Source organism: Acipenser ruthenus, chromosome 29 (assembly GCF_902713425.1).
Source record: "Acipenser ruthenus chromosome 29, fAciRut3.2 maternal haplotype, whole genome shotgun sequence".
NCBI lineage: Eukaryota > Metazoa > Chordata > Actinopteri > Acipenseriformes > Acipenseridae > Acipenser > Acipenser ruthenus.
In genome coordinates, this window is record NC_081217.1 from 22,395,046 (window position 1) to 22,421,565 (window position 26,520).

General features: G+C 38.3%; 4 protein-coding genes across 5 annotated transcripts; 3 read left to right on the forward strand and 1 right to left on the reverse strand.

Annotated features, from left to right (window-relative positions):
• The first annotated feature begins 1,786 nt into the window (after nt 1–1,786).
• On the forward strand, nt 1,787–9,908 carry LOC117428212 (alpha-1,3-mannosyl-glycoprotein 4-beta-N-acetylglucosaminyltransferase C-like). Its single transcript, XM_059004084.1, has 4 exons — nt 1,787–2,200; nt 6,179–6,330; nt 6,546–6,693; nt 6,913–9,908. Exons 2-4 carry the CDS (start codon nt 6,217–6,219, stop codon nt 8,064–8,066), a joined length of 1,416 nt encoding a protein of 471 aa, XP_058860067.1. The 5' UTR covers nt 1,787–2,200; nt 6,179–6,216; the 3' UTR covers nt 8,067–9,908.
• Nucleotides 9,909–11,432: 1,524 nt separating this feature from the next.
• On the forward strand, nt 11,433–17,044 carry LOC117426298 (synaptonemal complex protein 1). The gene is made up of 19 exons (XM_059004085.1): nt 11,433–11,630; nt 11,808–11,895; nt 12,015–12,055; nt 12,405–12,569; nt 12,702–12,769; nt 12,916–12,989; nt 13,203–13,261; nt 13,370–13,439; nt 13,663–13,736; nt 14,113–14,221; nt 14,361–14,455; nt 14,576–14,760; nt 15,046–15,113; nt 15,204–15,265; nt 15,647–15,763; nt 15,966–16,070; nt 16,191–16,294; nt 16,450–16,567; nt 16,850–17,044. Exons 1-19 carry the CDS (start codon nt 11,523–11,525, stop codon nt 16,934–16,936), a joined length of 1,797 nt encoding a protein of 598 aa, XP_058860068.1. The 5' UTR covers nt 11,433–11,522; the 3' UTR covers nt 16,937–17,044.
• Nucleotides 17,037–21,781, forward strand: LOC117965980 (synaptonemal complex protein 1-like). The gene is made up of 14 exons (XM_034911181.2): nt 17,037–17,128; nt 17,234–17,296; nt 17,568–17,630; nt 17,754–17,816; nt 18,142–18,258; nt 18,438–18,548; nt 18,657–18,749; nt 19,247–19,321; nt 19,444–19,515; nt 19,724–19,795; nt 19,922–20,098; nt 20,367–20,519; nt 20,793–20,879; nt 20,999–21,781. Exons 3-14 carry the CDS (start codon nt 17,589–17,591, stop codon nt 21,128–21,130), a joined length of 1,194 nt encoding a protein of 397 aa, XP_034767072.2. The 5' UTR covers nt 17,037–17,128; nt 17,234–17,296; nt 17,568–17,588; the 3' UTR covers nt 21,131–21,781.
• Nucleotides 21,782–22,388: 607 nt separating this feature from the next.
• On the reverse strand, nt 22,389–26,502 carry LOC117427677 (uncharacterized). 2 transcript variants are annotated; one of them, XM_059004087.1, is made up of 4 exons: nt 26,373–26,502; nt 25,397–25,923; nt 24,454–24,618; nt 22,389–23,417 (listed from the first exon to the last, which is right to left on the reverse strand). In XM_059004087.1, exons 2-4 carry the CDS (start codon nt 25,905–25,907, stop codon nt 23,170–23,172), a joined length of 924 nt encoding a protein of 307 aa, XP_058860070.1. In that variant the 5' UTR covers nt 25,908–25,923; nt 26,373–26,502; the 3' UTR covers nt 22,389–23,169. The 2 variants fall into 2 exon arrangements, with proteins under 2 accessions (XP_058860070.1, XP_058860069.1); XM_059004086.1 differs by lacking the exon at nt 26,373–26,502 and adding an exon at nt 26,179–26,298.
• Nucleotides 26,503–26,520: the final 18 nt, after the last annotated feature.

The following is a 26,520-nucleotide window of genomic DNA, read 5'->3' on the forward strand; positions in this document are numbered from 1 at the left end:
CCACCCATTGCTCTAAACATGCTCTGTTTACACAGAGTAATGGGTGCATTGCTAATCAAATATCCTCGCCCACAGTTTATGACGTTGAGCATTTTTTTTTAATAATGAATAACACATGTGAATATATAATTCATACTGAGACCAGATCTCAGCTGTTTGGTACAGCATTGTGAAACGCTTATATAAAGGTTTAATTTAGAGAGCATTCCCCTCTAATTTCAGGATATGTATATTTATTTTACAGTGCTATCTAGATTCTTGGTACCTAATTGCATGCTGCTCTGTAGGTCACATGGTCTCGTTTATGTTAGACGAGGAGAAAGAAGCACACGTGTACTTGTGGTTGCAATCGAGTCCCATATAATGACGTTTTCGAACTAATTTTTTGCTTTTTTGTGTTTGATACAATAAAGTGATTGAGGATGTATTGCTTATTTTTGGGGTTTGGTATTTGTTTTCAATTGTTTTGTGATTACAATTTTGGTTTTAATATAAGGCTGTGACTCCTTGCTTCTCTGTGTGTGTGTGTGTGTGTGTGTGTGTGCGTGTGTGCGTGCGTGTGGTGAAGCTACTGGACCATTGCCCGATACAAAGTTAACTGTGTTCCAGAAACGTAACTAACAGCGTAATTCCTAAATGGCGTGATCAGCACTGCACCCTGATATCAACCTATGTCCTGTGACCTCCTGTTAAGAGAGAGGGCCTACATGATCTATTAGAAAGCCGGCTGTGTTGCTGTCCCAGCTTTTGCGCATTCACTAAGGGTTGAGCTTCATGCGTAAAATCGTATGCTAGACCGGTGAATGTACTTCTACATAAGGCTTTCATTTCTTACATTTATAATATTGATGAATTAATGAAGTATAATTAAGACGAGGATGACTCATGGTTGAACTTGAAAAGCAGAGTCAGGGTTGGGGGTTGGGGGTTGGGGGTTGGGGTTGGGGTTGGGGTTGGGGTTGGGGGGGGGGGGGGGGGGGATTCTGTTGCTGCTGATGAAGCTCTGGGATCAATGGGTTATTAAGAACTGGATCGATCGGTTCAGTGTTTGGGAGCAATCCATCGCAACTGAATATTATTTGAGGAGGTTTTTTTTATTTACGAATCAATAAACCCATTGCAATGGCTATGAGGGTCATCTCCGCATTAAGACGGCAGGGCGGGGCTAAGTGACCATCGGATACTTGCCCTTGAGGAAGATATCTTTGAAGTAAAAGCGCACCATTCATCAACAGCTTGGTAACCCGGATGATCACTTCTATTACACTCTTACAAACACATCAACGGTTCTGGGAAAATTACTGGCGACTAACACATGACTGTCTATGTGTAGGCTTGAAATAATGCTGCCAGTTAACAATGTGACTGGCTTTTCATAACTCCAGAGTGCAGCTGTGACCTCGAACGGACGATAAAACCTTTGTTTTCGCATAAGCTGTTTCTCCTTAAAAAGCTTTTGTTTTGAGCGTATGTACAAACCATGATCAGACCCAATTAAAACTGCTTCTAAAAGCGCTTCCTTTTGCTGAAAGTGACACGCTATAACTTTAAACGTCACGCAACGCCTAATAACCCCTGAAACACGAAGGCTTTTTTCTGATAAACACGCGCCCTGCCAGGGCCGGTGTGCTTATTGTTCCACATTAAAGACACACGTATCCGCTGTTTGTTACTTTCTGTTATGTAACCCGTTGCAGCTCAGAAGAGAAACGCTACACTGATGCCAGCTCAGAACACCATCAGCATTTGATGTGCTTTTGTTCCTGAAAACAAACTCTTTTTGTGAGAATGTATGCATGCTGTATCCTGTATGCATATCTAAGTATGATCTGCATTTGAAACCGCTTCAGTACTGCCTGGCTAGGGAAAGCCAGCCTCTCCATTCAGCGCCGTGTCTCTTTAAAAAGGAACACAGCGGCTGTATTCCTATAGCTACCGCTACAGCTCGATCACGTGCTTCTATACTCAACAGTTACAGCGCAGCAAAGAGGAACCGCCGTCAGGTGTTCACAGCACCGGTACCATGGGCGGGACTAACAGAGACTTCACAATGAAAGCAACTTCAAACCTATGTTCTTAACCAACGGGATCTGATCAAAAAAAAAAAAGAAATACACACACAGTACAGCTGCTTAAATCTGACGTCGCTCAATACGAACGAGGAACCAGAAATAATTAACCACGCACTCTGAATCTACAGGTACGTTTTTTAAAATGTTTGCTACTAGGAGAAACTTTTTAAACTCGCTCGAGATCTGCGTAGTTAGTTATTATTATTATTATTATTTATTTCTTAGCAGACGCCCTTATCCAGGGCGACTTACAATTGTTACAAGATATCACATTATACATTATTTCACATTATACAGATATCACATTATTTTACATACAATTACCCATTTATACAGTTGGGTTTTTACTGGAGCAATCTAGGTAAAGTACCTTGCTCAAGGGTACAACAGCAGTGTCCCCTACTGGGGATTGAACCCACAACCCTCCGGTCAAGAGTCCAGAGCCCTAACCACTACTCCACACTGCTGCCTAACCACTACTCCACACTGCTGCCTAACCACTACTCCACACTGTTGCTTATAGTACTGGCTTGTTTGTCGTTAACGCGACTTGCTATTACAAATGAATGTGACCATCAGTGAAGCAGGGGGAGTGTAGCCTGTCCTGTCATGCACTGTACTCGAATTAACGCCTCCTTTCTTAAAACTGGTTTAGGACGATTTCCGTTTCAAATTGTGGGGCATGAAATTACAAAACATTGAAAAAGTGTAACCATTTGTTTGGTTTGAATAATAATAATAATAATAATAATAATAATAATAATAATAATAATAATAATAATAATACAATTCTCAGTACGCATTGTTCTGTGTGTTATTGTAAGAAGTTGATAACATGGCACGTATTAGTTTAGTGAGTTGTGACAAGTGCGCAGTTATATACATACAGGAGACGCCGAGGGTGTTTCCTGTACCGCATTACTAACTTGTCTCGTGTTCGCTTCAGTGTGGACCATTTGCCCCCTGGGTATAGGATTAGCACTTTATAATCGCTCTCATATTTAATTCAGTTGCTCATTCTGGCGTTTGGAAACCGCACTGGGAGTTACTCATATTAACATACCTCGGTGTGCTCAAACGTAATTTATTACTGATCGCGAAAAGGCTTTAAAAAGATCAAAGCACAACTACAGACTTGCTAATAACTGACTCGAGGAACGACGAGCTGGAAAATGAAAGAACTTCGGAGCTGCTTGGTTCTCAAGAAAGGAGAACCGTGAATGTAACGTCCTGAAGTCGAATCTCTGCTGCTGTGTCTCCACCCCATCGTGTGTGCAATACTGTCTGTGCGTCTGTTGTAATTGATATTCTGTAAAGATGCGGAACATGTAGGGTTCGGACCGGACCCTAATTCGGAACACTACAAGCCGGCCCGAAACCCGGACCTCAATAAACACACAGTTTCATATCAATCGTTGTTCATATCGTTAAATACCTGTTAGCCACCCTGCTTCAATACAGACGTTTGTGACCGTTCTTAAGCAGTGCAGTCTGAGGGTGAGTGTAGCAGTGGGTAGAATTCTGTTTTGAAGACATTTCGATTGCAGTATTATTCAGCTAACAATGGGAATAAGACCTCTGTTTGCTAAAGATGGCTCCCGTGTGTGCTTCTGTCACGCTTGTCTGCAGGTTCCAGCTGCTGTGCCATTTAAAATATTACAGTCAACATAATGAGGCGCTTTCAGTCCATTTAAATGTTGCTGCTTGAAGCCACAAACACAATTAGCTCACAGTGTTTGGAGTCTGAGTCCTCATATTTCCGTTTGTAATGGGTGGCATTGCTCAGGCAGTAACTCGTGCTGGAAATCTTTCTTAGCGCATGCGCAGTCAATTTCAGTTACACTATCATTCACAAGCTGACGACTTCCCACGTAAAGTAGGTTAATGGTAAAAAAAAAATACAAATTTAATCAGATATCAAACTTTTTTTTATTATTATTTATTTCTTAGCAGACGCCCTTATCCAGGGTGACTTACAATTGTTACAAGATATCACATTATTTTTACATACAATTACATTATTTTTTACATACAATTACCCATTTATACAGTTGGGATTTTACTGGAGCAATCTAGATAAAGTACCTTGCTCAAGGGTACAGCAGCAGTGTGTCCCCCACCTGGGATTGAACCCACAGCTGCACTCCCATCCTGTTCATCGGCTATCATATAGTGTTTTTGACACCTGATGAACAGGTAAGACGTGGCTCTCGGCATTGGCAGCCTTGTTTTACCTGGCTTCATGATCACTGTTTACGAGTCTGCTCTCTGGACCTGCAGGCAATTCAGGTGAACAAACGACTCCTTCCTGAAAGCAGTAAAATCATGGTCATGCTAGCAGACTGCTGGGAGCACACCTGCACGTGAAGGGTTCATTACCTGGCTCAGGGTTCAGAGATTCAGAGAGGTGGACTGACAGGGTTTAGAGAGAAGAGAACACTAGTCTATACTTCAATGTAGATCAAATAATGTACATTCCTGAACTAGGAAAGAAAGCCACAGTGAGTTTAACCCCCCCCCCCCCCCGCCCCGCCCCGCCCCGCCCCCCACCCCGTTGCCATAGTGTCTGTGATTACGTTGGGCACAGAAGCTCTGCACCATACCTGCTTATCTAGCAAAACAAGTTATTTAAGCCAAGGCAGTTGGAGGAAACCATTTCAAAAAGGTTCCTAAAGATCCTCCCAGGATTTGTTTTTGAGTTGTTTAATATAATATTATGTATAATATTTACTGTGTAGAATCTGTGTGTGTGTGTTTTAAGTGTTGGAATAAACTTCATTTTCTGTATAATATTTACTGTGTACAACGCACATGCATGTGTTTGAAAACACATTGTTACAATTATTAATGTGTAAAATCTCTGCTTTGTATAACCAGTGTGGGTGTGTTGAGAACGTGTTTACATTTCAGAGAAGGGTATTAGGTCAGCCAGAAAGGCTTTGGAAACAAACACGAATGTCAGTCCCTGAAGGTAAGCACAGCCACGCCCAGCACAACCAGCCACACCCAGCACAACCAGCCACGCCCAGCAGCACCACAGCAAGCTGAGATAGAGCCTATATAAGTCACAACTAGTTACTTATGTTTTCTTACAACCAATAGCAATATCCTAATTTGGCAGGGGGATTTGTCCAGACGTGGTAAATATTACATTGCAATGTGTATGTTTGTAGCATTATTATGTTTTTGTAATAGGGGCATGAGAGATCTGCAGACAGATAGGAGAGAGACTGGAGGCTGTGGTCGACATGCCATTTCCAAGCGCATGGTTTTATTTACATATATAAAAAACATGCAAAACAAAACATAGTAAAACACAACTAACAAAAACGAAAGCGGGCGATTCGAATCCTCTAAACTAATCCTGATCTTACTGCTGCGGTTCACCTGCTCACCCTGGTTCACACAGCCGCTGTGAAGGGTCTCCACACAGCAAGGGCTCCTCGCTCACCCTGGTTCACACAGCCGCTGTGAAGGGTCTCCACACAGTGAGAGCTCCTCGCTCACCCTGGTTCACACAGCCGCTGTGAAGGGTCTCCACACAGCGAGGGCTCCTCGCTCACCCTGGTTCACACAGCCGTGGTGAAGGGTCTCCACACAGTGAGAGCTCCTCGCTCACCCTGGTTCACACAGCCGCTGTGAAGGGTCTCCACATAGTGAGAGCTCCTCGCTCACCCTGGTTCACACAGCCGCTGTGAAGGGTCTCCACACAGTGAGAGCTCCTCACTCACCCTGGTTCACACAGCCGCTGTGAAGGGTCTCCACACAGTGAGAGCTCCTCGCTTACCCTGGTTCACACCGCCACTGTGAAGGGTCTCCACATAGTGAGAGCTCCTCGCTCACCCTGGTTCACACAGCCGCTGTGAAGGGTCTCCACACAGCGAGGGCTCCTCGCTCACCCTGGTTCACACAGCCGCTGTGAAGGGTCTCCACACAGCAAGGGCTCCTCGTTCACCCTGGTTCACACAGCCGCTGTGAAGGGTTGTCTGGGCTACCTTACCAAACGTAACATTAGGAAACTGGGGTCTGTGAAACCTGCCCGCTACATGGTAACTTGTGTTGAGTACTGTACTGAGGGTTGGATTGTCTGTGTGGTTTTGTTTCAGACGGCTAAGGGTTAAACTGTTCCTGAGGCATCGCTGCAATGAGATGCTATTGGAAGAGATCACTGATGACTTTGGGCTCCCTGTCTCTCTTCTTCCTCCTCCTTCTGTTTGTCAGTCTGGGTCTGAGGACTGAGGAAGACAGCTTTGCCACTGTGAGTAATGAAGCAAAATTATTATCCATAACCAGCAATGGTCTTGCCAACAGCCATCCAGAAAGAGATGCTGGGAATCAGGTGCCATGCAATTAAACTGGGCGTTGGAAAAACACTTTTCTTCTCTTGCATGTAGGATGAACGCTGGGGGGGCGGAGTGCTCCTCTGGCCTGCTCGATACAGATCTCATCCTCTGCTGAAATGTTTAATTACAGGAGGAGAGCAGGAGGTGGGCCAGAGAAGTGGCAATGCGGCAGATTTACTCTGAGAGGAACGGGGAGAACTTCAGGGAGCTCTGGAACTCCTCGCTACCCATTAACATCTCCTACAGTCACTTAGCTGGCTTTCCCAACCACGAAAAGAGTAAGTGACCCAAAATACTGTACATATATATGGCTTTGCTGTTGCAGTGAAATGCAGGCAGCTGAAACAGGTCGTTGTTTACGTGCCTCTTCTGTGGATCTGCTGGCCACTGATGGAGGTCACGTGCTTGTTTGTTTTTGGCCATTGAAAATGAATCTGCTTTGAAACGCCTATAGCTGTAGCACACAGAAACTGACTTCTTCCAGTTCTTCTTTTCAGAGTACCTGACGGTAGGGCTGTCTTCGGTCAAGAGGAAGCGAGGGAATTACCTCCTGGAGACGCTCAAGTCCATCTTTGAGCAGTCCTCCAACGAAGAGCTGAAGGAGATGGTGGTGGTCGTTCATCTGGCCGACTTCGACCAGGCCTGGAACAGCAAGGTGGTGAAGGACATCTCCAGGAAGTTCTCCCACCACGTGCTGTCGGGACACCTCATAGTCATCCACGCACCCCAGGAGCACTACCCCCCCCTGCAGGGGCTCAAGCGGAACTTCAACGACGCTCCGGACCGCGTGCAGTTCCGCTCCAAACAGAACGTTGACTATGCCTTCCTGCTCAACTTCTGCGCCAACCTGTCGCGTTACTATCTGATGCTGGAGGATGACATCCACTGCTCCAAATCCTTTTTCACTGCCATTAAGAAAGTCCTGACCTCCAGGGAGGGATCCTACTGGGTGACCCTGGAGTTTTCCAAGCTGGGATACATCGGGAAGCTTTATCAGTCCAGCGATCTTCCCAGGCTGGCCCAATTCCTCTTGATGTTTTACCAGGAGATGCCTTGCGACTGGCTCCTGGTTCATTTCCGGGTCTTGCTCACTCAGAAGGACGTTATTCGTTTCAAACCGTCTTTGTTTCAGCACAATGGGTTTTACTCCTCTTTCCTGGGCACGGCTAATCGGCTAAAAGACGACGACTTTGAAGAGGATTCCATTGATCTCCCAGACAACCCTCCAGCTGCAATCTACACCAACATCAGCACGTTTGAGAACTACAATCCCAGCAAAGCCTACAGCAACGTGGACGAATATTTCTGGGGCAAGTCTCCGTTGGTGGGGGATTACTTCACCATCGTGTTTGTCAAACCTGTGGTGTTGACAAGACTCCGAATTCAAAGCGGCACAGAGGAGAGGCAGTCGGATATGCTTCATGCTGGATTGGTCGAACTGGGAGAAGACCCAGCACGGATTAAAGAGAATGTGGAATGTTCCAGCTACGTAAAACTGGGGCGATTTGAGAACGGACAATTTGAGAGCAAGGATATTGATAAAAAGATTCATTCTGCAGTGTCTTGCATAAAAATTGTTGTAACAGAAAGCCAGAAAGAATGGCTAATCATTCGAAGCACAAGCATTTGGACCAAACAGAGTAAAGCATAGCTGAAAATATCTTTGTGTTGCTACATTTGGTTACACCCTTTTTTCTGGCATGCTGTACATTTTCACATAATGAGCTATTTATTTGTATAAGGACATCAGGAAAGTGTAATTCTGTACAAAGTACACAGATTGCTCATTAGAAAATCACATGCTTCTCACATCTTTAGTTGTGTGAATGCCAGAGTTTTTATTATTATTATTATTATTATTATTATTATTATTATTATTATTATTATTATTATTATTATTACTATACTGTTGAACAAACTGTATATCCAAAACATCCTAATGCCTTGTGCCTTCATGTTTTTAATATACATGTTTTCCTCCACCGTCTGTGGGTGCAACCCTAGAAAATGATTTCTGAATTTAAAAAACTAAAATCAGGTGTCTCGGCATCTGTGCCTATTATATTACACAGCCGCTGAAGGAGGGCATTATGAAGGAAATGAATTTCCTTAAAAATGAAAAGGAACCAAGTCCACCCATACAGAATTGTGGATTTGTACACCGTTACATCTGCATTAGAAATAGGTTCTGCTACTGCTTTTCTGTTTCTGTTGGCTCAATAAGAGAGGCTTGGGCCTGATCCGAGTCAGTGGTTTCCCACAAGCCTCGTGTGGGACTCAGTTTAGACGGGTGGACTCCGTGCCTCAGTTAGTTTGGGATCTTACGCACAGACACACAGCTGAACAGACGGATTCCATTATACTGTGCTTCTCGTGAGCACAGATTCTGCGTTCTACAAGAATACATTCAATGCCGATTGTTCTTTTACTAATTCCGGAACTCAGGAATCCATCCTTCTTCTAATTCCGGAACTCAGGAATCCATCCTGCTTCTAATAAATCATTGGGATTGTGGAGAGCTGTTGGCGTTCTTTATATCCTCTTTCACATCTTGTTGATTCGATCCAGCTTCTCTTAAGAGGGTTACTAATTGCAATGTAATGTATACTGTGCAACACAACAAGTGTACTGTTTGTCCTTGATCTCTTCGACCCACGCTGTCTACTTTTGGGTGTTGGTCAACTCCTGTGCGAGAACGAGAACATTAAACACGCCCCTGGGGGAGCATCCTGTACAGTATTTCCAGCTGGCAGGGTTTCAACATCGAGAAATGGTCTCTTCCTCAATCGTTCATTTTGTCAGGCTCTGCAGTTTACATACCATCACGCTGTCGGAGTAGTTCACTGGAAGCAGGGCTTCTCTCTACAGCCAAGCTTCCACTGGGATGGGTTTCAAAAACTCCCTGTGGCAAAAGCACAGCAAAGTGATCAAACAGCGAAGGGCCATGCAGTTAAACCCTCTGAATAAAACTCCTGCAGTTATGCAACTGATATCACTTTGGCAAGCAAAACAGAAAAAAAGATTACAAGGTTTCTGCACAGTATTGCAAGGGCACATATTAAATGGTGCAATGTAACTTCCTGCCCATTGCACTGGGCATGCTTAGCACCTCCCATTGCTTTGAATGTACAGTGCACTAGTAGACTGTACTGACTGAATGCAATTGTAGAACCTGTAGCTAACCCTGGTAAATATGGAAAAAATGACCATGCAAATATATATATATATATATATATATATATATATATATATATATATATATATATATGGCAAACACAAGGAGCAAAAACAAAAACATAATAATGAAAAGGTTTTGTGATTTAACTTTTGATGCAATAATGAAACCGATCTCTCTGTAAAACCTGTATTGTGTGTTTACTTGAATGTATTTTGGAACCTGGTACAATTTCCTTTTAAGGAATACTCAGCCTTATAATTGACAGCATTGCTATAACAGATGTTCAGGATGTTATTAAAGGCCAAACCAAAATGAGCAAGCATTTTCCATATTCATTTGGCCGTTAGGGTAATTATAGCTTTTAGTGTGTGTGTGTCTGTGTGTCTGTGTGTGTGTGTCTGTCTGTGTATGTGTGTGTGTGTGTCTCTGTCTGTGTCTGTGTGTATATGTGTGTGTGTGTGTGTGTGTGTGCGTGTGTGTCTGTGTGTGTGTGTGTGTGTATGTGTGTGTGTCTCTGTCTGTGTGTATATGTGTGTGTATGTGTGTGTGTGTGTCTGTCTGTGTGTGTCTGTGTGTGTATGTGTGTGTGTGTGTATGCGTGTGCGTGTGCGTGTGCGTGTGCGTGCGTGCGTGCGTGCGTGCGTGTGTGTTTGCGGAAAATCGTGGAAAAATGAAAAAGTTTACCAGGCAGTTTTTGTTTTTGTTTTTGCTTATGTGTGTACATTTACATCAAATATTAAACTTGCAAAGTTAACTGCTGAAGTTCTGCAGTTCTAGGATTGTTTATTATTAAAAGTATATACGTGAAAAGAATTGGCCACCCCAAGTGGAAACAAACACAAAGTCGTCATTAAAAAAATCATGTATTTACGAATTACAAGTGAATGCCAACATTTATTATCCTGTCACCTTCCACCCACTCCGCCTGTGTTCAGCTGATAAAAATAATGCTGCAGTGACACCTACTGGTTTTTTTCCCCATAAGTACACCTGCTGGAAAGTTTGTAGCTAAAATATACTTAATACCTAATATTGGGCTTCGTACAAAGATACTTGGTGCTAGTTACAGAGCTGTTAAACTGGTCCAGGAACAAATAGCTTCGTTATTAACCTCGTTAGTGTGCAGTTCCAACGTTATTACCTAGTATGTGTTTGTCTACACTCCTGTAAACCTCAAACGTTTTCTGCGATTTTTATATAGCTTACCTGCTCGTTTCCCGGTAAGACGCAGTTTTTATATATATGTAGATAGATAGATAGATAGATAGATAGATAGATAGATAGATATATTCTGTATGGAAGCTCCTATGGGAAATACAAAGGCGCACGTTGAAAAACCTGCAATATCTTCCAACAAAGCTGAAGCCTGCTGGCACGTGACCCTCCAGCTCACCTGGAGCGCGCACGGGGCTGAATTCAAACGCGAGTATTCTCTGTTTTGACTGTTGGACTTTAACGTTATCAGACCGTGGTAAGTACTGGTAAAATAAAAATACTGTTCAATTAATAATAATAATAATAATAATAATAATAATAATGTGATTAAGGAATACCCTTTGTGTCTTTAATTTACCTTAAAATACCGTACAACGAGATTTTTAAAGTACCGTAGAGTACGGAGGCCATTAACTATAACATTTTATAGTCGAGAGATTTTATACAAAGTTTGCCGGTGAATATTGTATTGTACCATTTTAAAAGTAAGGGAAACGCGTTGTTATTTTTATTTGCTCATGAAAGATGATGAATAGATAATAATAATAATAATAATAAAAAATAACCATGCATGTTGACTTTTTATTCTTATAAATTGATAATCTTCTTCATATTCTGTAAGTTAATGTAATTTAAATCAAAGGTTTCCACATTGTTTAACATTGTATTTTCCTAGTTGTACATTATTTACAAGCGCATTACGCAAGCTGCGCGATGGAGAAGGATCGACCGTTTAAATTGTTTCTACCTCCACGGATCAGTCATGGCCAGGTGTTTGCTGTAAAACCTCAAGAAATGACGGAGGATGGTGGATCAACCCAGGTACTCAGAGGGATGGACATGTGTAATTTCATTCATTTGATCTAAAAGTAGTTTGTGTCCCAATAATGTCAATGTGAATGGAAACCAGTAAACAAACCAGTAATAATGTGCAATAATGATTGTTAGGCTATTGCAGGCTTAAAGTATTTGTGTGATTATTTGTATGTTTTTGTGTAGGCTTTTGGGAAGCGCTTTGATAGTAATGACTCAAGCTTGCCATTAACAAAGACAAACACCTCCAAGTATTCTAAACCAGCCAATCCAGGTAAATATATACAAGAATTAAGCACACTGCACAAGCCAGGTGACCCCATGTACAGTTTAATTTTAAACAACGTTGTTCATAACTTGCCTATGTATAACTGGTATTATTTTTCTCCCCAGACCCTGTTTTAAAAAAGATGCCAATAATGCCAGAAGAAATGGTAATTTGGAAATGCAGATTTGTATTTTATAAATATCTTGCAATTAAGAAATTCAGTATTTAAATATTTATGTTCACCCCATATCACAGACCGCTACTTATGTTGTCTTTTTTAGTGTTAGATTTAGCTAGAAGAATACTTTTCTTAAAAATTCAGATATTATACACATGAATAAAAAATACTTTATAGCATTATAGCATTCATCCTTTATTATTATTATTATTATTATTATTATTATTATTATTATTATTATTATTATTATTAACTAATAATAATACTAATAATAAAATAAATACCTCTTCTGAAGGTGGTGGTCAGAATTGTGTTCTGTTGATTTATTTGTTCACAGTGCACTGAAAAAGTCAGTCAGCTTTATTCCAAGCTTTATGAGGAAGCTGAGAATATAAAGAGATGGAAAGTGGCCACGGATGCTGAAGTTGTACAGAAGGATAAGAAATTACAGGAAAATAAAAGAACTATTGAAACCCAGCGCAAAGCCATTCAGGAGTTACAGGTCAATCAGATTTTATTTTTTATTTTTTATTTAAAAAAAAACAACAGTTTGGAGTTTTATTCACCAGAGATTTATACTTTTGTCAAAGTGCTGCTATTTAAGAAAACATGATTTTATCTTTTCCTTTTTTAGTTTGGAAACGAGAGTCTGAGCATGAAATTGGAAGAAGAGATGAATGAAAATAAAAATGTGAACAACAAGTATGTGATTTCTGAGATTATAATGTATTAATAGTGACATCAAATACCATATAATGTTGCGGCAAAAAAGTTAGAATCTGCAAATGTTTGCAAATACTGTATACTGTAAATCTAATATTGAATGGTGTTATCCCTGTTCTTTACAGAAATCTGGCCACCAGACACTTGTGTAATCTGCTAAAGGAAACGTTTGACAGATCAGGAGAGAAAATGAATTTATGTAAGTAAATATAAAATCTAATTTGGGAAAAGCCTTTAAAGCTGTACAATACTACTTTAAATTAACTCTTTGATTGCTTATTAACGTAATAACTGTACTGCTTTTATGAAATCATTAGACCAGTATTTAGTATGTATATTTTCAATTAAGAACTAAACCAATGATCAATTTATACTTTTATACCTTTAAATAACATTTTTGTTTGAATTTTAGATGAATCAGAGAGAGAAGAAACACATCACCTGCTTATTCAGAATAACAAGGACATCCAGGTAAAAATCCCCTCTTCTTGAGAATAAAACAACTCATAATAACAGTTTAATTGTACTTTAATTGTACTGTGTTTGTAAATGATATATCCATATGATTTTTTTTTCCAGAGGATGGTACTGGCATTTGATGGCCTTCAAATCCAAGCTGAAAATGAAAGAAAGGAGATGAAGATTAAATGTGAGTTTTAAACTAATTAGATCATTATTACTGTGTGTGGAAAATTTAACAAGTGTATAACCGATAAACAACCACTATTTTTCAGTTCTTGTTGATCACTTTAATTAGTTAAAGAGTTTTTCTATATAGTACTGGAGCATCCTGGGAGGATATGTGTGGAGAGGAATGGATTTCATTGAAATAATCTGACGCCTTTATTTTTTTAATTTTTTTTATTTTTAAGTAAAAGAGAGTAAACAGCAGAGTGAGGAACTCAGAAGGGAATGTCACACAGAACTGAGGAAGAAACAAGAACAGGTTTGTCCCTGAAATGGCTTTATGACACTTTTTCATAACACCTAGAAATACAGCTGCGGTTCTTTTCTAAACGGTTTTGCTTGTATGATTGGCAACTGGTGTGCAGCATTGTGCAAATAAGCAAACCTATATTAAAGGCTGACATTGTATCTGCTGTAAAGATTTGTGAAAGCCCTCAATATGCATTTATTAATGTACGGTAGATATTTATTACTTCACTGAAAACCGTGAAGGAAAAATAAATACTAGAGACATACATGTTTATAGCCATAGTCATAGTACACAACCCTGAATAAACATGAACATGCAGAATACTGCTTCTTTAAAATGTATAACGTTTGTTTCAGATATTTAAAATAATGTAATTTATTTACAGGTGTTGCAGCTTAAGCAGAAGTATGATGAAAAAGAAAATGAACTTCAGCAAATATGGCTTCATTTTCAAGAAACAAAGCAGAAATATGAGCAGCTAGAAGAAGCAGCAAGTAAATATTAAGTTGGATTGTTTTAATATTAAGTTAGGGATTTAACTTGTCAATATGTGTTTTTATGGGAGAAAGGTTGTCCACATGGTCTGAGAATCGGAATTCCTGAACAATAATTAAACTTATTTTTCATTGTCAGGAAAACAATATAATGAGCTACAAGATTCGCATAGAAAACAAGAGGTGCTTTTAGATAAACAGGAAAAAGCAGAAAACTCCCATAAAAAAACCCAGGTGTGTGAGAACATCTTTTAAAACTAGAGTAAACATGTGGGGGTTCAGGGGATGTTGTTTGTTGGACAAGAGATCATATAAAGAGTTTGCTGGTAATGCTAAGTTCGTAACTCTGTTTAGGAACATCAGAAAGTTCTCGAGACAATATTAGAAACTAAAGAACGAACACTTGGGCAAGTAATTGTGGAGAAAGACGCAGCCGTGGAAGAGCTTAATAAAATGAAAGAATGTCAGGCAGCAGCGATTAAGAAGCTCCAGGATACAATACAGAGTTTAGAGACATCCCTTACAATGGAGAAACTAAGGTAAAAATGGCACACTTGGAAATGATGATTTTGTCACAAACACTTTTTGACAGTAGGAGACATGTTTTTCAGAATGAATGCTTCTCTCGTGTTTATGAGTACTATACACTACAGTTTTGTTTTAAATCTTCCAATTCCTGGCATATGATACTGATTTATTAGATACCTTGATATCCTTCATATTGATGGACAGGATGTTACATATCATGTTTTTATTCATTATGGTTTAAATTAAACAAAACATGCTCTGTTTTCCTATTATTCTCAATAATATTGTTTGTACAGGTCAGAAGAACTTGACAAGAATTTAAACAACATGTCAGTGGAAGCAAATAAAATAACTTGTGAATTAGGTAATCAGAAACATTTATTTTCAAAGGTTGCTACATTTATCTCTGCAATGGCTATACTTCTATTGACTTATGTTTACTTATGTGTTTTAGGAGCAATAGAAGAACACAAAAAAGAGAAAGAAAAGGAAATCAAACAGCTTACAGATGAACTGGTAATGCTCCATACATTTATTGTGTTATAAACTATGATTTTTGTCAGAGCATTTCCTTGGATTTCAATTATTTATGTAATGATTCCATTTTAAATTAATCTACCTGTGATATATTTATTGATTGTTAAAAATGAAACAGATTTAATTTGTTTCAGCATATTCTCGATGTAGTTTTGTTTGACAGCCTTTCATGAAACATTGCACATTGTAGGGATCACCTTGTTCAGCTTTTCCTCATCCAGTTGTTTTGGCACACTGTTTGAAAGTGCCGTATGTTCAATCGTTGCTAGCTTATTTTTTCAAGTGGAGTATATGTTGATTATTATAGCATTAGAGAATGTTCTAAGATAAATATGCGTATATTGTGTATCTCCTTCATAGGGAATTGCTAGACAGTCCATAACTGTGTTAGAGGAAAAGTTTAAAAATGAAGAGAAAAAGGCTAGGAACCTGATAACTGAACTGGGGGTCAAAAACACAGCACTATGTGAACTAAAGGTCTGGAAACCTATCCATTTTTTAAAATATTTTTTTTACAATATACTGTAACTGTACTGTACAGACATTTTATAACACTTTAGTCATGTTTCATTGGCATGTGCAAAAAGCAGTATAGCTATATATTCTTTATCACAGTATAAAAAAATCATCCCTTATCTACAGTACGGTCTGTTTTACTGTGTCATTCTTTTTACTTTAGGAAGCAGTTGAGCTTCTTTCAGATGTGAAAGGTAACCTTGAGAAGGATGTAGAACAGCTGCAGAAAGATCAGGAAGGGTTAAAGCATGTTGTACAAAAAAAAGAGGTTTGTTTCCCTACTTGCACCAAGTAAACTTCAGTTGTCTTAATAATTATTATTATTGTACATTTTAAATCTGATCACTTTTTTTGTTTCAATGCTTAACAAAATTATTTTCTTCTGTAGTTTGAAATATGTGAGATTCAAGAACAGTTATCTGCTGCTCTTGGAAAGGAGAGAGTCTCTTTGGAAGAAGTGGATAATTTAAAAATGATCCTTGCACAGAAAGAGTAAGTTATCCTAAATAACTCTGATTATTAGAAAAATAGGTGCTAAAAAGTTTAATCCATAATATTTTCTTTCACAAACTTTACTTGGGTCTCCACAATAAGTGCATGTGTGGATAAATAACTGGCTACATGGCCAATGATTTCTTTCACAACAGGAAAAGCTATGAAGAGTTGACTTCAAGTTTTAGCAAGCTTTTACTTGATCAAGAACAACTTTCACAGGAGAAAAAGAATGTAGTTGTTGAGGTCAAAAACCTTGAAAAACAGCAAAAGGTATGCAAATTTAACTCAGGCTGTGCTCAAAAGTGTATGGTCATTGGAGTATGTTGCAGAAAACGTATATGTAATTCCTTTGCTAAACATTGAACCCCATATATTTAGCATAAAACAAGTCTAGCAAGTCTAGTAACCAATATATTACCACTTGATACCACATGATGGAAACAGTTCAGCTTGGCAGACAGGTTACACATTTTGCTAAGTTCTCCCCGATTATTATACTTATTTCAATTAACCATACATTAAAACTACCTTTGAATTTATTCTGAAATTCAGGCCAGTAAGCAAAATGAAGAAAAGGCTAGGAAGGAAATTGAGAAGCTAGAAGAAGAAAACAATAAACTCAGGCAAGTTTTTGTTTGACTTGTAGCTACAGTACTGTATTACGCATAGTACTGTCAGTTTAGAACAGAGGATGCTCAGTGCATTCACTTGTATGAAATAAATACATCTATTGTTTTGCTCATTGTCAGAGAGGAAATTGAATTGTTAAAGGAAAACATTGAACAGAATGGTTTGGACACAGAAAACAAACTAGAAGAGCATGAAGAAAATGTAAGTACTAGATGAGTATTAGACAACAATGACTTCAGTGATGGAGACCTTATCATGTGTATTCCTAGAGTCAATCTTTATTTTATTTGTGTATTATTACCACAGAATAAAAGTTTGCACAATGAACTTGCTAAAAAGGACAGGCAGCTCAAGACAGTGGAAACAAAGGTAAAAGACTTTGTGTTGATGCCTACATTAACATTTCTATGTATTTCTGTATATCTTATTGAGTGTTTAAAATTATGGATACAAGATTCTCCGCAACATTTACAACCTATTAATCTTTTTGAAATAATATTATTTGTAACCACTATGAGTTTTGTCAATGTTAAAAGACACCAGGGTTTGAAAACTATACTGCTTTAAATAACCGAAACGCAAGCCTTTTGTAAAATAATTGTACTGTCTGAGATAGTAAAACTGATACTTATTTTTTTAGCTGAACAATCTGAAGAAGCAAATGGAAAATAAGAGCAAATCTCACGAAGAGCTGCAGCAAGAGGTATCTATTCCATATTCATTGTAAACATCAAGGAGAATACACATACTGTCTGTAGGTCAACATGATTATCTCAGTATAAGTGAACTCTCATTGAATTAACTGTACATCTGTTTCTTTTACTAGATTAAGAATTTAAAAAGAAAAATTGCAACAGAAAGCAAAGAGTGCAGTCAATTTGAAGCTGAGGTATGTACCAATGAAACATTTTTTCAAGCACTTATTTCTCCATCTCAGCTGCTTTTCACTTTTTATACAAACTTATGATGCCACCCATTTAAATGTATGTTCTGGTATAATGTGGAAGGCTGCTAGGGAAAACAGAACCCCCAGTCTCCCAGTCTTTGCTATGTGGACTAATGTCCACTCAGGGCTAAATTGAAAATGTCAAACTAATTGCATACCAAGGTGAAAAACAGGAAAGGCTATTGAACTATTCTGCTTTGCTGCCTATCCCCCAGAGGCTCTAATATTTAGTGAGGTTAGTATTACTCCATTGTGTTTTTTGCTGAAGGTAAATGAATTAAAAATGGAGCATGAAAATGTGCAAAGACAGCATGATGAGGAAATGAAGAATCTTAAGAAGGATTTTGAAGCCAAAGTGGTTTCTGAAGCTGAACTTTATGAGGAGGTATTTTTTTATTATTATTGATTTTTATATTTACACACATTTTCTGAAAATACATTACTGTACTATTGCGGCACATAGCCAGTATATTTTGGTATTACTTTCTCAAGTAATATAATAAAAAATGATTCTTGCAAGTAAAAACATGACATTAAAAACAAGTCTGTTTGGAACTTCCACAGTTACAGAAGCTAAAGCTTACAGCTGATGAAGCAGTAAAAAAACAGAGGGAAACTGAAATCAAATGTCAGCACAAGACAGCCGAAATGGTTACTTTAATGGAAAAGCACAAGGTAAAACATGTGATTATAGGTCATCGAAACAGACACAGAGAGCTATTGCTTTTGTGAGAGGTATTTTAATGACTAGTGGTGTTTACTCATGTTTTTGTAAAATGTCAGAACCAGTATGATAGGATGGTGGAAGAAAAAGATGCTGAACTGGAGCAGCAGAGGAAAAAAGAAATGGAAAAAATTGCAAATAAAACTTCACTGGTAAGATAGCAAACATCGCTGTACTGAAATACCCTAATAATTACTGTAGAAAGCGCCTACTGAAATAATTGTCCCGTTATTGATTATTTCACAAACTGTGCTTTTGTATTCTGTTGACAGATAAAGTTTTCCTCCCCAATAATATATTTAATACAATGTCTATGGCTGTACCCATTGCTGTGTAATATGTAGTTTCCTCTGAAAATTCCCATTTCTCAAAGAATAGTGTAAAAAACACTTAAAATACAGCAAACATTTGTTTCATTGACACACTGTCTGTCATATTTACGAAAATGGTAGCCAGTTTAGTTTGCTTCCGGTAAACGATTGTCAAAATGCTCATAAAAGTTATTTTATATTATATAAATAGTTATTTTATATTATATAAATAATATATATATATATATATATATATATATATATATATATATATATATATATATATATATATATATTAACATAATATTTAAATGTAATAGTAACATTTGTTTTTTTAGGAACAGGAATTGTCCCGAATCAATAATGAACTGTCATATTTCAAACAACAACTTCAAACTGTGACAAAAGAAAAGGTCAGTCAATATATTTTGCATATAATTTGATGCTCCAATTTTATGATTTTAGAGGCTGACTTCATATTATTGTGAATCTCAATTCATTTTTATGTTTGTAATACATTATCTTTTTGTTGCAGGAAAAGATAGAAAAAGAAGCCAAAGTATTGAAAGAAAATATCGAGTCTTTGAAAGAAAAACTGAAAAAGAGGGTACAATATATTTTATTGAAAAATATATATCACTATATAAATCTATATGACTTCCTGTTGGGTCTATTTTAATTATCTAAATACTATAGGGACTTTGAGGAATGTTGGTGTGCTAATAAGAGTAGAAAAAACACCAGCAGTATTTATATAAAGTTAAGGTTGGTGGTTAAGATCATTAAAATACACATTTTCTCTTCCAAATGTGTAGGATATTATGGAACAAGAAGTCAAAATCTTACAGGAGAACCTGGAGTCTAAAGAGGAAAAGACTAAGAAAAAGGTAAGATTTATGTATACAGAAGTTTTGACTAAATATATTGATTGACTTTCAGTAATTTAAATATATATATATATATATTTTTTTTACTAACACTAATCCTAAAATTGTGTTACATTTTAAATGCAGGACACATACCCCCAAAAGAGCAATTTTAGTTCAGGGAGCAGAAAGACTACTCCTTGTGATAAAACTGCGAGGAGCGCTTTGCTGGAACCTCCAAATAAAGGAGAAAAGGCTGAAACTGTCATGTGCACACCTTTATGGACCCCAGCCAGAAAAATGCAAGCTACTCCGAACGTAAAGGTGAAAAGAAAAAATCCAGTACACGCATTCCAAAAACAATTTTCTGTTATGAATTTGGTGCTATATTGTGTGGCTCTTTATTTGACGTATGTTTGTCTTCTTTCCCAAAGCTGTTTGTGAGGGTTGAATTGTTATTAACACACCTGTTTTAGTTTGGTGTACAGTAACACTACAGGTGACACACAGCATTGTGAAGGAGATCTGGTCATACCTGTTTTATATCTGAATAGACTCTTTTAAATTCACATTAAGATTGTGCTGTTTTTAGACTTACACAATACGGACACCCCCTCCTTCTGCTGGGCAGTCAGTGCAGAGAGGAAGATTCACCCCAATGGTCGATGAAGCATTAAAGAAAAAGAGAAAAGTTGCCCTGGATCTTGATATGCAGTCTGACAGCTCTGAGCAGAGTGATTTGCTGGTAAAGACGGACTAATATTTTGTAAATGTTATCTAATATGCAATAATTTGCAGTATCTATATATAGTTTTGCTTCTATAAGGAGTAGTCTATAATTTAATTTAGGAGGCCACCAAGTCCTCTTTTCTGTTGAAGAATCCACATTTACCATAACATTTTTAATTTAATTGACTTCACTAGATATATCAGTATATTTTAGGTAATTAGGAACTTTTGTTCCAGAATCTTAAATTGCCAGACGTTTGCTTACAGATCTTATCCTTATTTATTTTAGAGCGTTTCCACAGAAGTTGATACATTTAAAAGCTTATATAACAGTGATCCTCATGCTCTGCGCCTGTGTGGTGAAATTGGCAAAACGGTATTGTTTCATTTTTTTTTTTGTAGTATTATGAAACTTACTCTTAGGCGTAATGCTATATTTAGAGTGTCAGGTGGCATGCTTAACTGCCTGCATGTCTCTTGTATTTGATGTTTTAGGAACATTTTGCAGTAAAGTCTCCTGGTATGGCTCTGAAACAAGCAGCTGTTAAAAGGATGCGTGAGGCAGGGTGGGCAGCAGTTACAAATCCAGATAGGAAGAGGAAAATGAAGGCAGCTGAAAAAATCTGATTAGTGACATTTATTGCATGTTTAAATGACCAATAGTATGAATTGTGTTGTGTTATACTGTTTAAGGTTTGCTCATAAAATAATTTAAAATTGCTTTAAAACTTAACGTTCCATTTAAATGGGTATTTTTTATATTAACAGCTTAAGTTGTTTACCAGTAAGTGTGTAACAGCTGTTAAAAATTCCCTGAAGAAAAAATAGAAGTGTTGTGTTTTTTTTGCAGGTATGTAGTTTGATAATTGTTTGCTTCTCATTTGCATGAAATGAATAAACTGACCAAATCTAGACATTTATTGCATGTTTAAATGCCCAATAGTATGAGAATGTTGTTGTTTTATACTGTTTAAGTTTGCTCATAAAATAATTTAAAATTGCTTTACAACTTAACGTTCCATTTAAATGGGTATTTTTTATATTAACAGCTTAAGTTGTTTACCATTAAGTGTGTAACAGCTGTTAAAATAACCCTGAAGAAAAAAAAAAGTGTTGTGTTGTTTTTGCAGTTCTGTAGTTTGCTAATTGTTTGCTTCTCATTTGTATGCACTTCATAAATGAATAAACTGGCCAAATCTAGAATTTAAAATAATATCACAATGATTTACTGTACAGGACTTTTAGTTTTAAAAAAATTAAAATGTTGCATTTCTGAAACTGGTTGATCTTGTCATTATTTACGGTATACTTTCTACAGTATGCACCTTCAGTAGTATAGTGACTGGATTTTGCTATTAAGTTAGCCACTCAGTTCAACATCTTTGAAAACCTACATACCTGTTTGTAAATCAATGATTTAGATAGTCTAGTTCCTGGGACTTTTCAATAGTTTATTTTATTTAGAAAACACTCAATAACTAAGGACAGAAAAAATTGTAAACAGAAAATAATCAATCTTTATAGGACTAAAATCTAAATCAAAGAAAACCACACACATTTATAGCCCAATTAAAAAGATAAGATCATCATAAAAGGGAAGAAAGATAAGCTTTTACTGGTGTTAACTAATAGTTATTTATTTACTAGCTATTTACCAAAAGTGCTGAAGTTCCCTTGTTTGAGGATCTAATCTTTAAATACGGTTCTAAGATGTACACAGTATCATATTATAAACAATAAATACAACACTTTCCTTTGTCCCTTTTGGTGTTGATTTGAAGCAAATAATAATGATAACTTTCTTAAGGAAAAAACAAAACAAAATTGCAGATTTAATCAGATATAACTTAGGTTAAGTATTATAAACAATGTACATTAGTTAAGAATAATTTTAAGTGCACATATTATAAAAAATATATACAAAAAATTATGGTCCTTTTTTTTTTTTTACACATTTAAGGGCAGCTGCTGTAACTTGTGTCAATATATTAACCTGAAGTGCTAATTACATAGTTGTTCAATAAGTTTAAAATACTTTTTTAACACGACACAAAATGTAACAAAGCTATCAAAGCCTATTGAAGATAGACATCTGGAATATGAACTTGAAGAGATATATGTAGCTGATAAATATTTAGCAGCCCTTAGTGATTCCTGGAACCTGAAATAAAGTTTAAGTACAAATGAAAAACAAAAAGCAGAACATCTACATTCACATTGGTACACATATACTGTGAGAACAGATCAATCACTTAGTTCAGGGAGAATTCGAACGCTACAAGCTAAATCTCCACATGTTATTATGTAAGGGCTGTCTTAATTGACGGTGAAGTGTATAGAGACCTGTTCGTAGTTGCCCATAATGTGTTTTGCATTCCGGTTTGCAGTAGCAATGGTGTAAGTTGCCCTGTTTGAGAAGATGAAAATCTAAATCATGGGAGAGGTTCCTCTGAAAAACACAAGATGGCATAACAATATTTCCTGAGCATCACCCCTCTGTATTTTTTTCACTGCAAGGTATTATGGGCTTCTGCGAAATCTTGAATAATGGACTACAAACAAACAAACAAAAAAATTATAATAAAACATGACAGTACAGTAAATAAGTATAGCGTCAGCTTACACCTTCCTGTTTAGGTCTTGTGGTGGTTGCAGTCTGAAATGAATCAAAGCTCTTCAGGGGGAGCCTGAAACGTTTCAAAGGTAGACCCGCCGGTACTGGGGGGCCTTCCCTGTTCTTCTGGCAAAAATTCCAGTCGAAACTGTGGGGCTCTGGAGCCAAAGGGGCGGTGCTCTGGGTGGAGTTCTTCTTCGTCCTCCTCAAGAACAGTCATGTTTGGGTTGTAGATTCGGATGCCATCATACAAGCCTCCTGAAATGACCAGTGTATCATCTGGGGCGCTGTATCTGTCCACTGTGAAAACAAACAAGCAGATAGTCTGGGTCTCCACCTACACATTGCAACTAGATACGCTAACATTTACACAAACAACTAGCAATCCCATTGCGCAAACAACAAGTGATTGCAAGTTTACTGATTGCTCAAAAACAGAACCCTGATCTGCTCCTGCAACCAGTTCTGGGCAACTGCTTGCATAAAAAAACCAAAAAAAAACCAGCAACATCCTATAAAAGTTAGTGAAACGTACACAGTGCAAAAGAAAGATTACACAATATTTTTTTCCATCTTGTTTAGATGCAACATCTGATAATTCATACACATTCCCATTCATAGGTTATTTTTTGTAAGACTTGGAGCTTTGTATTTTATAATGACTATGACACTGGAGCTTATTAACACAGCAGGGGGAAAAGCACACAGATGGAGAAACACACGCTAGAAATAGGGAGCTCTTCTCTGTAAAGCCATGCCTGAACATGTCTACCCACAGGTCAAAAGTATTCCCGAAGATCCTAGGAAGTACAAGCTTAGCCTTGTCTTGCCTCAGGGAGATGATAAATAAAGCATTCAACCCCAGTGAAACGAGTCCAAACCACACACTAGCAACAAAGAGAAACATTTTGACTTCAAAGTCTTCTGAGTAACATTCTGAATAAAAGGATGCTAATGGTGAGAGGTGAGTGATCAGATATGATTTAGAATATACTGGGCAGTCTTGTACCCTTTAACCTAATCTGTTTAACCATTTAGATTCAGCCAGTCCTTAGACTGTAGATCCACCAACGTCTGCATACTGGATATATATATATATATATATATATATATATATATATATATATATATATATATATATATATGCTTTGTGCTTCCCTCATTACAGTTAGATGGCACAGTGTATGCAGGGGGCAGTTTGACCTGCCCTTCGGAACAGTGTACAGAGCCGGATGGTTCTCAACATTTGACATTAGATGCGTCAGCAGCATTCAGAAGACTCCAGAGCCCCAGACTGGTCATGGAGGAGTGGAAAGTGGTGCCGTTAAAGACTCACCCGTCTCGTCTGCAGTGTTGTAGAGAGGCCGGTGTGAATACTGGGCGCTCTTCCTCTTGCACTTGTTCAGGCTGTACATGATGAACACGAGGACAGCCACTCCGAGAATAATGCTGAAGAAGATGGTAATCGCCATTTCTGAACTGTTGAGTTCAAACCGTTCACCTTGAAAAAACAAGAGAGAAAAGCGTGCATTACCCTTACAAAAAGCTTTACATGTCTGCTAACGCTAAGAATGCAGTGAAGTGAGGTTTGACAAAGATCAGATTTCTACATTCCATGGCAGCGGTATTATCATTATTATTCATTTATTTGGCAGATGCCTTTATCCAAGGTGACTTACAGGTGTTACAGGGCTAAATCAATATTAAATACAGTACAGTTTACAGTAAGTGCAAATTATACTACTAAAATACAATATGAAATAAGATGCAACAAGTTAGGATTACAGCCATTTGTATCTACAATGACATAATATTAAGATGAGAGGAGGCCATTCAGCCCACCAGGGCTCGCCGGATTCCTAGTAGCTGACTAATCTCAAAACAAGTCTGGTCTTATAGGATCCCAGTGATTCAGAATCAACAACGTGGCTACATAGGTAACCCAATCCATCCCCTCACCTGTAGATTGGACTAGTTTACCAAACCAAGAGAAACAAGTGAAGAAACAGCTGCTTGGGTTTGTGATGAGAGCTGCTTTAGACTGTGGAGAACAGCAATCCAGTCAAACCCAAGCAGCTGTTTCTTCACTCGTTTCTCTTGGATTGGTAAATTAGCCCTATCAACATCGAATAATCGAATAACAGAACAATTGAATAATTGAATAATTAAACTATCGAATAATCGGTCTGTGCAGCTCCAGTTAGGGTTAGCTTTGTCAACCCCATTTTAAGATTTTAAACATTCAAGCACGCCTTCTCCGCAGCTCCACAGATCCTCACCTGAGTTGTGAGTGCTGACGAGGGTCGTGTAAAAGGAGGTGGGCTGCACCGGGAGGCTCCCGGTGACATCGGGGGCTCCGCTTGTTACAGATTCATTCGGGTCTAGCTTCAGGGTGGTGGGGATCGTGCCGGCGCTGGTCTGAATGGCGTGAGTTGTGGGCGGTGTTGTGACAGGGGGCGCTGTGGTACCCTCTGTCTCATTCACCGGGGTTGTAGATTCATCAGCAGTGGGATGCAGAGTAGTTGTTAGAGTACTGGCTGTAGAAACAAGCTCTGTTGACTCGCTGGTGTTGACCAGGGGACCTGTAGGTGGCGCTGTGGCTGGAACGTGCGTTGTTCCGTTGGGTGTGGTTGTCGTAGCATTCTGTTGTGGGGGAGCAGGGGGAGCGGAGGTTAGACTTGTGTCATTGCTGTTAAATAGATGGGCTGCCAAGCTGGCAGGAGGCAGTGACAACAGCAGATACAATCCGACTACAGCGAAAAAAGGTCCAAGTCTTTGCACAGGGGTCATGGTTTGTGTTTAAAACCTGAAAGAAAAAAGAAGGCTCAGAGTTTAATATGCATCCATTGTCATCATTATTATAAACCCAAGCAATGAGACATTTGTTTTAGAAGCTGTTCAAAAACATATAAACAATGACTAGGCAGGGTTCACTATGGTGCACCATCCCGGCTCCAAACTGCATAGTTTCAGTTCACACCAAAACCCTTGAGCAGCGTTTCCAAACAGCAGCTCCCATTACCGGAGTGAGCAGGCCTCCTTCTCAAGAGCGCTGACATACCTGAGTTTACAAGGCCATTTAAATCAAACAACAAAGAACAGCAAACACGCTGTGAAAGATTCTCCGATCTCCATTCTGACAACTGCACCAGCTCATCTGCCCTGCCACACAAAGTTACACAAGACGGCGTCGTGCCGGATTTCACTATAAAAACTACAACAGCAGCCTGAAGCCACGGCTTGGTCGACACTTACCTGAAGCAGCTGCTCAGTGTACATGAACGCTTGTTTTTACCACTTCCTTGTTTGCACAGCTCTGTTTTCACTCTCTGGAGGGCTGGCTGGAAGTGGATCTTTGCATCACAGAGCAGGTAACGGGGAGGGGCAGGCCCTGTTCCTACCT